Raw genomic sequence first — 17,471 nt, forward strand, 5'->3', positions numbered from 1 at the left:
TTTTCTGCAAAAAACGACATAGTATAGTAAGGCTTTTTTTCTGCAAAAAACGACATAGTACAGTAAGGCTTTTTTCTGCAAAAAACAACATAGTATAGTAAGTCTTTTTCTCTGCAAAAAACGACATAGTATAGTAAGGCTTTTTTCTGCAAAAAAACGACATAGTATAGTAAGGCTTTTTTTCTTAAAAAACGACATAGTATAGTAAGGCTTTTTTCTGCAAAAAACGACATAGTATAGTAAGGCTTTTTTTCTGCAAAAAACGACATAGTATAGTAAGGCTTTTTATTAAAAAATGACATAGTATAGTAAGGCTTTTTTCTGCAAAAAACGACATAGTATAGTAAGGCTTTTTTCTTAAAAATTGACATAGTATAGTAAGGCTTTTTTTCTGAAAAAAACGACATAGTATAGTAAGGCTTTTTTATTAAAAAACGACATGGTATAGTAAGGCTTTTTTCTTTAAAAAACGACATAGTATAGTGAGGCTTTTTTTCTGCAAAAAACGACATAGTATAGTAAGGCTTTTTTTCTGCAAAAAACGACATAGTATAGTAAGGCTTTTTTTCTGCAAAAAACGACATAGTATAGTAAGGCTTTTTTTCTGCAAAAAACGACATAGTATAGTAAGGCTTTTTTATTAAAAAATGACATAGTATAGTAAGGCTTTTTTCTGCAAAAAACGACATAGTATAGTAAGGCTTTTTTTCTGCAAAAAAAACGACATAGTATAGTAAGGCTTTTTTCTGCAAAAAACGACATAGTATAGTAAGGCTTTTTTCTTAAAAAACGACATAGTATAGTAAGGCTTTTTTTCTGCAAAAAACGACATATTATAGTAAGGCTTTTTTTCTGCAAAAAACGACATAGTATAGTAAGGCATTTTTTCTGCAAAAAACGACATAGTATAGTAAGGCTTTTTTTCTGCAAAAAACGACATAGTATAGTAAGGCTTTTTTCTGCAAAAAATGACATAGTATAGTAAGGCTTTTTAAAATTAAAAAACAACATAGTATAGTAAGGCTTTTTTCTGCAAAAAACGACATAGTATAGTAAGGCTTTTTTCTGCAAAAAACGACATAGTATAGTAAGGCTTTTTTTCTACAAAAAACGACATAGTACAGTAAGGCTTTTTTCTGCAAAAAACAACATAGTATAGTAAGTCTTTTTCTCTGCAAAAAACGACATAGTATAGTAAGGCTTTTTTTCTGCAAAAAACGACATAGTATAGTAAGGCTTTTTTTCTGCAAAAAACGACATAGTAAGGTAAGGCTTTTTTTCTGCAAAAAACGACATAGTATAGCAAGGCTTTTTTTCTGCAAAAAACGACATAGGATAGTAAGGCTTTTTTCTGCAAAAAACGACATAGTATAGTAAGGCTTTTTTCTGAAAAAAACGACATAGTATAGTAAGGCTTTTTTCTTAAAAAACGACATAGTATAGTAAGGCTTTTTTCTGCAAAAAACGACATAGTATAGTAAGGCTTTTTTTCTGCAAAAAACGACAGTATAGTAAGGCTTTTTATTAAAAAATGACATTGTATAGTAAGGCTTTTTTCTGCAAAAAACGACATAGTATAGTAAGGCTTTTTTCTTAAAAATTGACATAATATAGTAAGGCTTTTTTTCCGAAAAAAACGACATAGTATAGTAAGGCTTTTTTATTAAAAAACGACATGGTATAGTAAGGCTTTTTTCTTTAAAAAACGACATAGTATAGTAAGGCTTTTTTTCTGCAAAAAACGACATAGTATAGTAAGGCTTTTTTTCTGCAAAAAACGACATAGTATAGTAAGGCTTTTTAAAAAAAAAAAACGACATAGTATAGTAAGGCTTTTTTTCTGAAAAAAACGACATAGTATAGTAAGGCTTTTTTATTAAAAAAAGACATGGTATAGTAAGGCTTTTTTAAATTAAAAACAACATAGTATAGTAAGGCTTTTTTTCTGCAAAAAACGACATAGTATAGTAAGGCTTTTTTTTTTGCAAAAAACGACATAGTATAGTAAGGCTTTTTTTCTGCAAAAAACGACATAGTATAGTAAGGCTTTTTTATTAAAAAATGACATAGTATAGTAAGGCTTTTTTCTGCAAAAAACGACATAGTATAGTAAGGCTTTTTTCTGCAAAAAAAACGACATAGTATAGTAAGGCTTTTTTCTGCAAAAAACGACATAGTATAGTAAGGCTTTTTTCTTAAAAAACGACATAGTATAGTAAGGCTTTTTTCTGCAAAAAACGACATAGTATAGTAAGGCTTTTTTTCTGCAAAAAACGACATAGTACAGTAAGGCTTTTTTTCTGCAAAAAACGACATATTATAGTAAGGCTTTTTTCTGCAAAAAACGACATAGTATAGTAAGGCTTTTTTCTACAAAAAAACGACATAGTATAGTAAGGCTTTTTTCTGCAAAAAACGACATAGTATAGTAAGGTTTTTTTCTTAAAATTGACATAGTATAGTAAGGCTTTTTTTCTGCAAAAAACGACATAGTATAGTAAGGCTTTTTTTCTGCAAAAAACGACATAGTACAGTAAGGCTTTTTTTCTGCAAAAAACGACATATTATAGTAAGGCTTTTTTCTGCAAAAAACGACATAGTATAGTAAGGCTTTTTTTCTACAAAAAAACGACATAGTATAGTAAGGCTTTTTTCTGCAAAAAACGACATAGTATAGTAAGGCTTTTTTCTTAAAAAACGACATAGTATAGTAAGGCTTTTTTCTGCAAAAAACGACATAGTATAGTAAGGCTTTTTTTCTGCAAAAAACGACATAGTATAGTAAGGCTTTTTTTATTAAAAAATGACATAGTATAGTAAGGCTTTTTTCTGCAAAAAACGACATAGTATAGTAAGGCTTTTTTCTGCAAAAAAAAAACGACATAGTATAGTAAGGCTTTTTTTCTGCAAAAAACGACATAGTATAGTAAGGCTTTTTTCTGCAAAAAACGACATAGTATAGTAAGGCTTTTTTTTATAAAAAAATGACATAGTATAGTAAGGCTTTTTTTATTAAAAAATGACATAGTATAGTAAGGCTTTTTTCTGCAAAAAACGACAGTATAGTAAGGCTTTTTTCTGCAAAAAAACCGACATATTATAGTAAGGCTTTTTTTCTGCAAAAAACGACATAGTATAGTAAGGCTTTTTTCTTAAAAAACGACATAGTATAGTAAGGCTTTTTTTCTGCAAAAAACGACATAGTACAGTAAGGCTTTTTTCTGCAAAAAACGACATATTATAGTAAGGCTTTTTTCTGCAAAAAACGACATAGTATAGTAAGGCTTTTTTCTGCAAAAAAACGACATAGTATAGTAAGGCTTTTTTCTGCAAAAAACGACATAGTATAGTAAGGCTTTTTTCTGCAAAAAACGACATAGTATAGTAAGGCTTTTTTCTGCAAAAAAACGACATAGTATAGTAAGGCTTTTTTCTGCAAAAAACGACATAGTATAGTAAGGCTTTTTTCTGCAAAAAAACGACATAGTATAGTAAGGCTTTTTTCTGCAAAAAACGACATAGTATAGTAAGGCTTTTTTCTTAAAAAACGACATGGTATAGTAAGGCTTTTTTAAATTAAAAACGACATAGTATAGTAAGGCTTTTTTTCTGCAAAAAACAACATAGTATAGTAAGGCTTTTTTTCTGCAAAAAACGACATATTATAGTAAGGCTTTTTTCTGCAAAAAACGACATAGTATAGTAAGGCTTTTTTCTGCAAAAAAACGACATAGTATAGTAAGGCTTTTTAAAATTAAAAAACAACATAGTATAGTAAGGCTTTTTTCTTTAAAAAACGACATAGTATAGTAAGGCTTTTTAAAATTAAAAAACAACATAGTATAGTAAGGCTTTTTTCTTTAAAAAACGACATAGTATAGTAAGGCTTTTTTAAATTAAAAATTGACATAGTATAGTAAGGCTTTTCTTCTAAAAAAAAACGACATAGTATAGTTAGGGTTTTTTCAACAAAAAAATGACAGTATATAGTAAGGCTTTTTTTTTTCCTTAAAAAAAGGACCATTTATAGTACAGCCTTTTTCTTTAAAAAATGACCACTAGGCACTAAACCTAGACTAGCCAATGTTGAATTTGTCCTACGCCGTCTCTTGACAGCTCGCTGCATCCTCTTCCTGTTCATCTGGCTGGCGACGGCCGGGCGCCACCACTTCTGGTTCCTGCCCAACCTGACGGCCGACGTGGGCTTCCTTGACTCCTTCCGCCCTCTTTACACGCACGTGTACAAAGGCCCGCCAGAGAGCGCCAGAAGCGGCAAGAAGGCCAAAGAGGACAAGGACAAGGGGGGAAAGGAGGCCCGCAAGTCGGACAGCGACGACAAGGAGGAGGACGAAGGCGAAGACGAAGAGGAGCGCAAGAGCGGCGAGGAGGAAGAGCGGCGCTCGGACACGGACAGCGAGCGACGCGAGGAGGACGGCTCGCAGCACAGCAACGGCAACGACTTTGAGATGATCACCAGGGAGGAGCTGGACCAGCACACGGAAGAAGACGACGACGAGCGCAAGGAGAGGGAGGAGCCCGCGGGAAGGCCGCTCGCCGACCAACGCTCGTGAACTCCCCCCGGAGGAACAATTCCCGTCTTTGGACTTCCCGCCATCATCGCCGTGCGAGGGGGAACCCGTTAAAGGAAATCTCCCCTGGAAATATAGCTGAATGTCAAATACGCCGGACATTTATTTCACTCACCCGTCAAAGTCCAACAAGAAGTCAACCCAGAGGGACCAAACTTTTTTCTTTTTCTTTTCTTCTTTTGACTTTAAAAAAGGCAGATGGCAAATCCACCAAGGAGAACTTCAAATTTTTTTTGGGGAGGTGACGAGAAGGCAAATAGTTTGAAAATGAAAGGTGCCAAAGGAAGGTAGGACAGCGGCGGCTTTAAATCAACCACGGTGCAAGTGTGACATTTAAAATGCTTCTTTTGTAGTTTGCCAAGGAGAAGGACAGGACACAAAAGTTGTTTTTGTAAGAATGGATTTTTATTGGGAGGAAAGTAGTCATTTTTACAATTTGGAGAATTCCAAGTGACACATTGCCATAGATTTAACATTAAGATGATTGAAAATTGTTTTGCGTTTGGATCAGTTTGAGTGGGTGGTGACGGCGGTGGCTTCATCTTTGGGTGAGTTGTTTAAAATGACACTTTATACTAGTTGTTGACATTAGGTGTGTTCCTCCTCCTCCTCCTTGGAAAAAAAGTTTAAAACTACCAACTGTAATCATGCTGTCCATATAACTAACTGCCTCTTCTCTATTTTTAGTTGTGAAATATAAATATTCATCTTCTTTCCTGCCCTGAAATGGTGGTATGTCTGGACAAACAGAGACAAATGACCATCTGCACTCAAATCGGAACGCCACCAGCGGGATTCGAACCACGCCTGTCTGTACCGAAGTCAGGTGAGCCAACCTCTACACCACGAGGTGGCCCAAGAGGCTTACGAGCACAATGTCACTTAACACTTAACTAATGACTCCTTTAAAATATTAGTCAATAGTTAAGTGTTAAGTGATATTATGCTCATAGGCCTCTTGGGCCGCCTCGTGGCGTAGAGGTTAGCACACCTGACTTCAGTGCAGACAGGTGTGGTTCGAATCCCGCTGGTGCCGTTCCGATTTGAGTGCAGATGGTCATATGTCTCTCTCTGAGTGCCCAGGCGTACCGACATCAGCGGGATTCGAACCACACCTGCCTGCACCAAAGTCAGGTGAGTCAACCCCTGCGCCACGAAGCGGCCCAAGAGTCTTGGAAGCATGCGGTCACTTAATACTGAACTATTGACTAATATTTTAAAGAAGTCACTAGTTAGGTATTAAGTGACATCATGCTTCCAAGCCTCTTGGGCCACCTCGTGGCGCAGAGGTTGGCTCACCTGACTTTGGTGCAGGCAGGTGTGGTTCGAATCCCGCTGGTGGCGGTATGACTTGGCGCACAGATGACCATCTGCAATCACAGTCATAAAGTCACCAGTGGGATTCGAACCACACCTGCCTGCACCAAAGTCAGGTGAGTCAACCTCTGCACCACAAGGTAGACCAAGTGGCATAATGTCACTTCATGCTTAACTAGTGACTTCTTTAAAATATTAGTCAATAGTTAAGTTTTAAGTGACACCATGCTCCTAGGTCTCTTGTGGCGCAGAGGTTGGCTCACTTGACTTTGGTGCAGGCAGCTGTGGTTCGAATCCCACTGGTGTCAGTACGACTGGGCACACAGTTGACCATCTGCACTCAGTCATACCGCCGCCAGCGGGATTCGAACCACACCTGCCTGCACCAAAGTCAGGTGAGCTAACCTCTACGCCACAAGGCGGCCCAAGAGGCCTAGTGGCATAATGTCACTTTACACTTAACTAGTGACTTATATTTTAAAGAAGTCATTAGTTAAGTGTTACCACCTCGTGGCGCAGAGATTAGCTCACCTGACTTTGGTGCAGGCAGGTGTGGTTCGAATCCCGCTGGTGTCAGTACGACTGGGCACATAGAGACACATGGCCATCTGAACTCACAGTCATACCGCCACCAGCAGGATTCAAACCACAACTGCCCACATCAAAGCCAGTTGAGGTTACCTCCACGCCACGAGGCAGCCTAAGAGGCCTAGGAGCATAATGTCACTTAATACTTAACTAGTGACTCCTTTAAAATATTAGTCAATAGGTAAGTATTAAGTGACATTATGCCACTAGGCCTCTTGGACTGCCTCGTGGCAGAGGTTGACTCACCTGACTTGGGTGCAGGGGGGGAGATGTGGTCTGGAATCCCGCATGGCCTTTAATTTATTCCACTTTTTTTGAACCTGTCGCGTCTCGCTCTCCACTTGCGCTTGTACAGTGTAGTATGATATTCTGAAACATAAAAAAAAATGTCTTCATGGCACAGCAGGCGGAAAGTGTAGACGTCAATGTTTTCTCGTGTTCTCTTTGACTGCCTATAGTTGTTCATATTCCAATTCTCACGCGATATCGGAGTATAATTTAAATGTCTGGAAATATCTTATTACAATAAACATATGAAAGGCACTTTTTGGTCTGGTTTTCGCTGTGTTTGTTTGCATTATAACCAATAGATGTAAGCGTGTGCTTTGTCGCCCCCTGGCGGCGTCGATGCGCAAACTATGTGGGGAAGTAAGAGTGAGGAGACAGTTGAGCTGGTGGTAAAATGTTTTAAAATATATAAATATGACAACATTTTTTGGGTAGACACATGGCGGGGAATGTAAACCTCTTGGCTTCAGTTTTCGGCGTCGGAGGCGTCGGCCAGGCGCGTCTGCCGCTTGCGCACGTTCCAGTGCAGGCACTGGGCCAGGCTTTCGAACCAGTCGTACACCAGGTCGTGGCAGCAGATGGACGGCACGGGGAAGCACGACGTCGTGATCTGGATGCTGCAAAAAATAGACGTGGCAAAGACCCAAAATGAGAAAAATAGCCAGCAAGATTCACAATGATCCGTTTTCTTTTAACGAGAAAATATCAATGGAATAAAGTACGTATTTGTCAATTCGCAATTTTAGAATGGACATGTTTTGACTTGATATTCTCTTATAGTAAGCCGTGCGGGGAAAAATGAAATTAAATATTTAAAAAAAATATTTTTCCATTTCTTAATTAAAAAATACATTTTAAAAAAAATCTACAAAAAATTAGAATCTTTTCTGTTTTCTACTACTAAAATATACCTATAGTTTAAAAAAAATGCGAGGAAAAATGAAATTGAATATTTTTAAATACTTTAAAAAAGACAAACTATCAATTATTTTTTTCTCCATTTCTTAATTAAAAAAATAATTTTAAAAAATCTAAAAAAATAGAATCTTTTCTGTTTTCTACTACTAAAATATACCTATTGTTTTTAAAAAATATATTTTTTTGCGAGGAAAAATGAAATTGAATATTTTTAAATATTTTAAAAAAGACAAACTATCAATTACATTTTTTAATTTAAAAAAATCTAAAAAAAATAGAATCTTTTCTGTCTTCTACTACTAAAATATACCTATTGTTTTTAAACTTTTTTTTTACAAAAAGCTTGAAATAAAAATAAACTAAAGAAACAAAGGTTTTTTTTAAATTCTAAAATTAACATGATTCTGCTGTAAAGGTCAAATTTTACATATAATTAAAATCAAATACAACCAAACAAAAGACATAAGCGTCCGGAAACTACAAAACATTCTAAAAGTAAGTAAGAAAATCCTCTCGACAGTCTTCCTTAAAATAAAATAAACGGACCGCCCGGGTGGAAAAAAAGAGGGCGGGGCCTTACCAGTCGCCGTGTCGGATCTCTTGTCTCTTCCTGCCATCGAACGAGACCCAGGCCGGATTCCTGGCGTCGGGGGACAGGGCGATCTTGAAAAATGAAAAAAAAAAAGCGGTGATGAATGGACGGACGGACAGACGGACGAATGGACGCATTTGACTTACCGTCAGCTCCACCCCGGCGGGCACCACGATGGGCCTGAAGGAGAGCGAGTGCGGGCAGATGGGCGTCACCATGATGGCCGGCACGTTGGGGTGGATCATGGACGCCCCCGCGGCCGCCGCGTACGCCGTGCTGCCCGTCGGCGTGGACACGATCACGCCTGGAGGGCGGGGGCGCTAGAGCCAGGGGGCAGGGCTGCTAAGCTTGACGTTTCTCACCCACCGTCGCCTTGCACCGACGTGATGAGACGTCCGTCCAGGTACAGGTCCACGTTGGACAGGTAAGACGAAGGCCCGCGGTCCACCACCACCTCGTTCAAGACCTGCGCACACGTACACAACGGTCAAGCTTATTATGAACAACGTCTCCATTTTAAATTCTACGTTTGATATGAGCCGTGACCGGACGATTCGCCGAAAGACGTTTGGCCGACGGACAGTTCGCCGAACGGACGTTTCGCCGAAACGGGATTCGCGCGCTAGCCGCGCCCCCGGATCGTGTGTGTACATGTTTTTCAACCTCGGCCCCCGGGCCATACATACATACATACCCTTGTTATTCCTAAATGAATGTTATCTGTAACAGAGACCGTATGTGGCCCACGGGCCGAGGTTGAAAAACATGTACACACACGATCCGGGGACGGGGCGAGCGCGCGAATCCCACTTCGGCGAAACGTCCGTTCGGCGAACTGTCCGTCGGCCAAACGTCTTTCGGCGAATCGTCCGAGTACCATATGAGCAACGCTGGTGAAAACAAAACAAAAAGAAATCAACTCCAGTCTTCAAGGTGAAAATCCCTTTTGGCCTCGCTTGGCTCGGGAACAAATCCGAACAATCGTCACGAGTGGCGCATACTGGAGACGTCTGACAGGTGCGCTGACGTCAGCCCCCCGAGAGGAGGTCGAGTCGAGGTTATGAATCACCAATCTGAGCCTCTCTCCATGAGAACAGGAAGGAGGACAGCTCAACTGCAGTAATGTTTGTGTGAGCAGACTCCATTAAACATCCATTTGGCAATGACGTGAGCGTTTCCGCGGCAACCGGGCTCGACACGAGCACACGGCATCACGTCCGCTTTCCTTCCACGTCCTCCCTCCGCCGGCTTTATTATGACTGTCGCCGTGGCGACGCGGCTAGCGTGCACACGAGGGGCGGGGGGAGGAAAAACATGCCAAGCTGAAGGGGGGGGGGGGGGGGGGGGGGGGGGGGGGGGGGGGCTGCGCCACTTGCGTATGCGTTGCCAAAGCGAAAAAAAAGATGGATGGGGACTTCTTAGTTACATGGAAGTGAAAGCTGGGGGAAAAATAAGGTCAATGACCTGAAGTAGGCCTCCAAAATAGTTGTTAGGAGTTTTGGTGATGAAAAAGACGGAAAAAAAAACTTGGGCCAATACATTTGGTAGGGGGGAACGGGGTTTGTTGTCTCAAGAGTTGTTGTTTTTTCTCCCCACTTCTGCTTAAGAAGTATTAAAAATTGACATAGTAAAGTAAGGCTTTTTTCTATAAAAACGACATAGTTTAGTAAGGCTTTTTTCTTTAAAAACGACATAGTTAGTAAGGCTTTTTTTAAATTAAAAAACGACATAGTATAGTAAGGCTATTTTTCTTAAAAAACCACATAGTATAGTAAGGCTTTTTTCTTTAAAAAACGACATAGTATAGTAAAGCTTTTTTCTTTAAAAAAACGACATAGTATAGTAAGGCTTTTTTGAATTAAAAACAACATAGTATAGTAAGGCTTTTTTCTTAAAAAACGACATAGTATAGCAAAGCTTTTTTCTTTTAAAAAAACGACATAGTAGAGTAAGGCTTTTTCCATTAAAAAACGACATAGTTTAGTAAGGCTTTTTTTCTTAAAAAACGACATAGTATAGTAAGGCCATTTTCTTAAAAAAACATAGTATAGTAAGGCTTTTTTCTTTAAAAAAATGACATAGTATAGTAAGGCTTTTTTTAAATTAAAAATTGACATTATAGTAAGGCTTTTTTCTTAAAAAAACGACATAGTATAGTAAGGCTTTTTTCATTAAAAATTGACATAATATAGTAAGTTTTTTTTTTTTTAAATAAAAAAAACGACATAATATAGTAAGGCTTTTTTCTTTAAAAAAGGACATAGTACAGTGAGGCCTTTTTTCTTTAAAAACAACATAGTATAGTAAGGGGAGGCCAATACATTTGGTAGGGGCGAACGGGGTTTGTTGTCTCAAGAGTTGTTTTTTTTCTCCCTCACTTTCTCACTTCTGCTTAAGATGTTGTGGACTATCAGTCTTGATATGAAGAGAGTGACATCTATATAAATTGACTATGTTTTTTTTAAATTAGAACTTTAGCCTATGTTTTTGAGCGGCCATCAAAAAAAAAACCTGATCTCGACCCCAGTGAAAATGTATGTGCAGACATGCCAGATGGCTTCAAATTTTGTTGGAGTATTCTCTTAGTGGGGACGTAAAAGAGGCTCACCTGGAGCTGCAAGGTGACCTTTCCCGCCTCGCTGTTGATGTAGCGGTGAGGAAGGACGCCGCCGTTGTGTTCCTGTCCGTGGTCTTCCTCCTGCCGCTGGCCACCGCCGCCGCCGCCCGTCCTCTCCAGCATCTCCTTCACCACCTTCACCTTCAGGCGACTGCGCAAGGTGATGGCCGCGTTTCCTGAAACCATGGAGTGGAGCGCCTTAAACATGGCTTCATTCGCTGTCAAAACGCCACCTTCAATGGCAGCCAATGAGGAAGCTTGACAAGCCCCCAAACTAAAGCCGGGTGATAAAATGATAACGATAATTAATGTGAAATATTTTTGGTCAACAATAATGTTAAAAGATTTCAATAGAAATTCGCCAATTATCGACTCTAATCACACCACCCGACCACCAAAGAGAACGGGGGCGCCGTTGCGAGATGAATGCTAGTTCCAGACCAACGTTCAGGCGAAAAAATGTATTTTTAGCATGTTAGCAATAGAGGCTAACACGAAGCATTATAGCAAATGGACAATTACATGGCCAAAACAAGCGATTATGAGATGCAGGACAACACCAGGCCGACCCACTAAAATATCCTAGTAAATTCTACCTGGCGTTTTCTTTTTTTTGGGGGGGGGATGCCTTATTGAAAATGTCCTTGACCCAAATATCCTCATTTGAGGACATTTTTCTTACTTGATATCAAGATGTTGTTTTGAAAACATTGCAATTTTTTTTAAACTGGTTATCTTGAGTTATGTTCATCCAACTTTTAAATTTTTTTTTGTAAATGGTCACATTGCCAATGGTGATAATGTCTTCAGTTGATTATTTTATTTATTTTGCACAGCAACTTTTGGTTTGAAGGCAAATTTATAAAAATAAAGATTCCTTTCAAAATTTCTGCAGGTTTTATTCTTTACTTTTCATAGTGTAATGAGGGAGTTGTATTATCTATAATTACTTTTAAAATCATCATATTTCTTATAAAGTAAGGTAACAGTTACTTTCATATTTGAATAAGGAGGAAATTAATTTATTTACTTATTCACAGAAAGACATGATGATTATCGATAGACTGATCATTTTTTTGTTATGGTAAGAACAATTTTTGTCATATCACCCAGCACTAAATGTATGCAAGTACAATGTCAATAAAGCTTTCAATACAACGAACGGTTTGCTTTTAACATTTTGGAACTTGGCCTACCTTCAAAAACTTTGTCCACTTCGGTCTTGTACGACTCAAATTTGAAGGGCGTCAGGAAGCCCAGCGAGCCCAGGTGGAAGGCCATCACGGGGGGGACGCTGCCCTGGAGCCAGAGATGTCGGGGAGTGGTGGTCGTTACCCGCACGCTAACCCGCGAAACGCTGACGTAAAGAGGGCGACTGACTTTGACGTACCTGGAAAAGAGAAGAGGCGTAGAGCAGCGTGCCGTCCCCGCCCAGGCAGATGATCAGATCGATGCAGTTGGAAATGTCGTCGTAACCTGCGGTGGGTGGGCGAGGCCAAAAAGCACAACGGGCCAATAGAAAAACTCGGGTTAAGTTGGAGTTTATCAGAGATGCTTTCAAGGTGTCGGATGATTCCCATGAAACCAAATGGATTTGAATAAGAGGTTATACTCCCTTTTCGGATTATTTCTACTACTTGTAGTTACTTGTAGTACTTGTAGTACTTGTAGTAGTACTACTTGTACTTCTACTACTGAGATCAACATCCGTGTTTTTGTTTTTAGGTTTAGAAACGGGGTCCGTCGCTACAATATACAATGGCAGAATTCGTATGACACAATGGAAAATGGCTAATGTGGGTGGGAAACAATTTTTTGACCCCTTAAAATGCAATATGATGCCGCTTTTTAATCCAAAATACATTTCTAAGAAAGTGTAAAAAATAATAATAATAAGGTAGCACTTGAAATTTCAAGTCAAATTGTATCACATGAATTCTGATCTCCAAATTGAAGTTTAAATAACTGTTTATTTGATAAATGGAGTTAGCATTCCCCAGATTTTTGTTTTACAGCTTTTCTATCTTTTTTTATGACATTTTCATACCTGTCAACCTCTGCCGATAACTGCCCTTATAAATGATTATGATTCCCCTTACAAACCCCCCCAAAAACGTACAAACACCGTACGAGGTTTTTTGGGGGTTTGTAAGAGGTTGACAGGTATGCATTTTAATATTCCAATTTTATCTAGGTCTACATTGTCTTTTCCTGTGTCTGTGCTTGCTACTGCTACCAACTGAATTTCCCGAAAACGGGATGAATAAAGCTTAATCTAATAACAATTGACCAAAGTCTACACTTAAAAATAGCAGATTAAATCCTAAATGAGGCCAATTTACAAGCTAGTTTTGCTTTTTTGGACCGTGTGCTATTTAAACACACTCCACGCATTATTTGATAAGCATAAACCTTGCAAAACAAATACACTGGCTCACTGGCTCATTCCTACCGTCCCTCCCCGGCACCCTTTGATCGGCCATCCTCACCCTCTCTGAAAGTGCACAGCTGATTCCGGATGGAGCCAAAGTTCTCGTCCTTGGACAGCGTCCCGTCGTCGGCCACCCGCCGCTCCACGTACACCATCATCTGTTTCTCCTGAGTGACACGTAGGCACATTTAGCAAAGGCCGCGGGCGACCAATCCATTTGAAACGGGCACGCTTCATTTGGCTCGGCGCTGGCGTATCGGCTCACGAGTGGAGCGCACAGAGGGCTCGTTTGTGGGCGACGCAAACGCGCGTTGGATGTGGGTGGGCTCACCTCCACTAAAAAGCGGCACAGCTCCTTGAAAGGCTCGGCCAAACTTTCGTCCCGGATCTTCCTGATGACCAGCACGTTGACGGGGGGCTTGTTCCAGGTCAGGCGCTGACTCGCCGGGTCTTGGATGTGCCTGAAAAGGACGCGTTTGTCGTTAGCTTCATCGTTACATAGCATTTTTTTTTAGCTATTCCTCAAGTTGGCTAACCAGAAACCAAGTCCCGTTTTCAAATGTCTATGTTCTTTACCCATTTTCTTGGTTGCTAATGGGGTGTCGGCTCACCGGCATGGTGTTAACCAAACGGCGAGCGCTTCTAAAGTGACAATAAAGGATCTGTAGTCGACGAGCCCCTCCCCTTTCGAGTTGGAACGACCAATCCTAGCCTTCCTGTTTTTTTTCCCTTATCTCAAAGAGTTACACAAACCATCAGATGTCAGTGTCAATGTCCACGCGCGCACACGTGAGTACAAAAACAAACGCTTTGTGAAAGTATTTTTTACAGTGTACAGTCATCCCTCGAATATCGCGCTTAATGTAGACCAGACATGGCCGTGATCATCGAAAAATTGTGAGGTAGGGTCACCCCTATTATAACAACCTTTTTTTTTCCTTCAGTGCCAAATCCTAGTAGAGTTTCAGTGTGGATTTCCACATTTTTATGAACTTTAAAAACAAATTCAAATAATTAATAGCGGGGGGAAATCGCAAAGTAGTGAATTCGCGTTGAAAATATGTTTTGGGGCATTTAGGGCAGCAAAAGCCCTAAATATTCAGTTTTTTTAATAGATCTAAAAACAATGTTTATTTGATCTTTTTTTCTTAGTAAGGGAAAATGTCTTTTAATCATTTGTTTTTTATTTCAAAAGGAAACAAAATAGAATGTTTTTTAATTGTTTAATATTAAAGTGGAAAACAGAAAATATATTAGTTTTTAGATTTTCCATAAAGCTTTTTGAACTAAAAACACAAGAAAAAAAATGGATAAAAAAAAATTCAATTATTGATTTAAAAAGGTGAAAATCGGGAAATATAATATACATCTATAATCTTCATTTGAACAAGAAAAAATTTGGATTAAAAAAAATCAATTATTGATTTAAAAAGGTGAAAATCGGGAAATATAATATACATCTATAATCTTCATTTGAATTTGATTCCCTCATGAACTACTTTCTCGGGCCACACAAAATGATGCAGCAGCCCAGATTTGGCCCCTGGGACGCCACTTTGACACCTGTGCTGTATTCAAACACTAAACCATCATTTACGATGTATTTCCGTTAATTATAACTGGTTCCGTGTAATGTTTAAAACATATACACTAACATTTTAACAAGAGGGAGTTTCTTCCTGTTTAGAGCCAATCAGGTGCGTCAGTTGCTTAGAGGAAATTTTTGCGAATTTAAATACCATGGACATCCAAATTAGATCATCATTTTCAACACTGCATAATATTTTCAAGGAAAATACACAAAGAACTGAATTTACTATTGTGTTACGTAGGGATAAGTAGCACCACTGAAAAATAAAATGTAAAACCAACACGATACCTGTATGGCAAGTGTTCTCTTTACGTGATTTAAAAAAAAAAGAGGTCATTGGACCACATTTGAGTTATTTGCAGTCAACGTACATGTTTTTTTTTGTACGAACACACGGTCGCTTACATGACTGAAGTCGGGTTCGGCAGAATGCAGGCTTTGGGTCCGAAGTGAGTGGCTGGATAGGGTCCATGAAGGAAATGAGCTCTTCTACGGAGAGAGAAGGAACAAGTCAAATCAAGCCTCTTGTGCCAGTGGCATAAGCGACCGACCAGCTGGCATTTGGCCCGAGCAAACCTCTTAGGCGAACTTTCCGCTGCGTCGCTCACGGAGCCGCACGCCTCCGAGTGCTCGCGTTGGCCCGGCAACCTCTGTCGCGCCGTCTCCCGGAGCAGCTGTTCCTGACCATCCCCCCGCCGCCGTCGTTGTTGTTGCCGTTGTCGCCGCTGCCTGGCTTCGCGCCGTCTCCCGGGCTCGTCCTGATCGGAAAAGCGGGGGGGCCCGGACGAGGGCCGGCGGCAGGACGGCCGCAGCGCTCCGCTCTCGGGCTCGGATGACGTGCCGCCCTCGGAGTTATCCATCCTGCAAAAAAAAACAACATCAAGCTATTTTAGTCTAGTAAACATCATTTTCTTTTACACAAAGGATCCTACTCGTAATATTAACCTTGCATACAAACGTAGAATTAACAGTGCTTGTGTGGAGTTTCTCTGGGTAATCCACCTTGCTCCCACTTTCATCAAACAATCATGCTAGCCTGACTATGGACGCAAAATTGTCCTAATATGTATGTGCGGTCCGTATTAAACTATCCATTAATTATCCACTTCAACCAAATGTTTGCGAATATATTTTGGGGCAGTGTTTTGTGCCCTAAAAGGTTAACGAAGGCAAAATAATCCTTTCACAAACCCAAAATGCGGAAATTGGGAAATGCGGCCCAAATAACACGTCATCATCACGCGCCAGACAACGTGGTTAGTAATGTTATATATTTAAAAAAAAACACAATTTCAGGCTTTTTTAACCGCTGTGGTTCTAACTTAACACAACTTGCCTTACAGTACAAATTGTGTCTATTACGTTGCTATCGGACAAAAGCATGCAGTACGTGTCATACAATGTACAAGCGATCTATAATAAAAAAAAAACACTCGTTCGTTGAAGTGTTCAGTCTTGCAAGACAATATTTTTACAATAGATGTGTGAAAGCTAGATATATAAAGATACGTTTGTCGTACAAATGAACATGACAGTTGTGTTCTCGGTTGATAGCTAACATAGCTAGCCAGCTAGCTGTGCACAAGTACGCACCGTAGTTATGAAGTACAATGACGATCAAGGCTCATGTTGAACGAAACAATCGAAATCGTCAGGACTCGAAGCAGCATCTGAAATATGAAGAGAATCCAACGTTTTCCATGAATAGTCTCCAAAGGACACAAATCGATTCTAAAGCAACACCGAAAGTCACATTAGCCACAGCACCGCTTGACCTAGCGCAACGTAACTTCCGGCGCGTACATCTTACTTGGGAGACGAGTTCCGGTCTGGTGAGTGCAACAGCGCCACTATTAGCTCAATAGCGGACAAAATGAAAATTACACCCGGAGTGCGGATTGACGCATGAATACACTGATCTTTTTATTTTTTAATTTTAAAAACGGATTTTATTCTATTTTTAGTTAGTTGTTTTTCTTCTGATTGCTTTGGTTTGTGCGCAATCGGCATGACGATAATTATTAATTAGCATGATCTTTTTTATACATTTGTATATTTTACACTAATGCCAGTTCAACTAATAACTATTAATCCAACTATCCAATTTTCTAAAAATCAACTCATATTTAACTCAATCCTTTTTTTTAACAATGGGCAACATTTTTAAAAATCTTGACGTCGTGTACTATTTATTCCTTGTGTTTGCGCTCTCCCATTTTCACTTAAGCAAACACTTACAGTTGGTGGACTTTTGTACGCTTCAAATGGGGGTCTTTGGCCTCCCAGGCGACACCCCCAGCCGGGTATCACCATTCAAAGCAGAGATGTGTGTGTGTGGAACCTGCAGTAAGTGGCTCCGGTTCCCCACCTGCACGTTCTCCAAGTCTATTTCGGTCTTTGGTTGCCATGGCGCTTTCTATTTTTTAATCACAATCCATTCACGCTCCTTGGCAAGAAAAGTTTTGGACCCCAGTTTTTTTTTGGGGGGGGGGGATTGGCCTTGTGAAGTTTCCGACAACCTGGCTGTGCTTGAGGGGAAG

General features: G+C 39.8%; 2 protein-coding genes across 3 annotated transcripts in view; one reads left to right on the top strand and one right to left on the bottom strand.

Moving 5' to 3' along the window:
- Positions 1–5,255, top strand: part of sec62 (SEC62 homolog, preprotein translocation factor) — a 49,334-nt gene extending 44,079 nt beyond the window's left edge. Inside the window, exon 8 of the mRNA XM_077616080.1 lies at positions 4,117–5,255. Coding sequence (XP_077472206.1) covers positions 4,117–4,571 — 455 coding nt within the window. The 3' untranslated portion in view covers positions 4,572–5,255. The remainder of the gene's footprint in view (positions 1–4,116) is intronic.
- A 1,442-nt stretch (positions 5,256–6,697) lies between these two features.
- On the bottom strand, positions 6,698–16,736 carry nadkb (NAD kinase b). 2 transcript variants are annotated; one of them, XM_077614652.1, is made up of 13 exons: positions 16,525–16,736; positions 15,508–15,792; positions 15,337–15,420; positions 13,672–13,801; positions 13,399–13,507; positions 12,300–12,385; positions 12,106–12,208; positions 10,901–11,085; positions 8,659–8,758; positions 8,439–8,596; positions 8,281–8,363; positions 7,240–7,399; positions 6,698–6,863 (listed from the first exon to the last, which is right to left on the bottom strand). In XM_077614652.1, exons 2-12 carry the CDS (start codon positions 15,789–15,791, stop codon positions 7,249–7,251), a joined length of 1,473 nt encoding a protein of 490 aa, XP_077470778.1. In that variant the 5' UTR covers position 15,792; positions 16,525–16,736; the 3' UTR covers positions 6,698–6,863; positions 7,240–7,248. The 2 variants fall into 2 exon arrangements, with proteins under 2 accessions (XP_077470778.1, XP_077470777.1); XM_077614651.1 differs by lacking the exon at positions 6,698–6,863 and having other exon boundaries at positions 7,167–7,399.
- Between the last annotated feature and the right edge of the window lie 735 nt (positions 16,737–17,471).

The sequence above is a fragment of the Stigmatopora argus genome, chromosome 12, assembly GCF_051989625.1.
Source record: "Stigmatopora argus isolate UIUO_Sarg chromosome 12, RoL_Sarg_1.0, whole genome shotgun sequence".
NCBI lineage: Eukaryota > Metazoa > Chordata > Actinopteri > Syngnathiformes > Syngnathidae > Stigmatopora > Stigmatopora argus.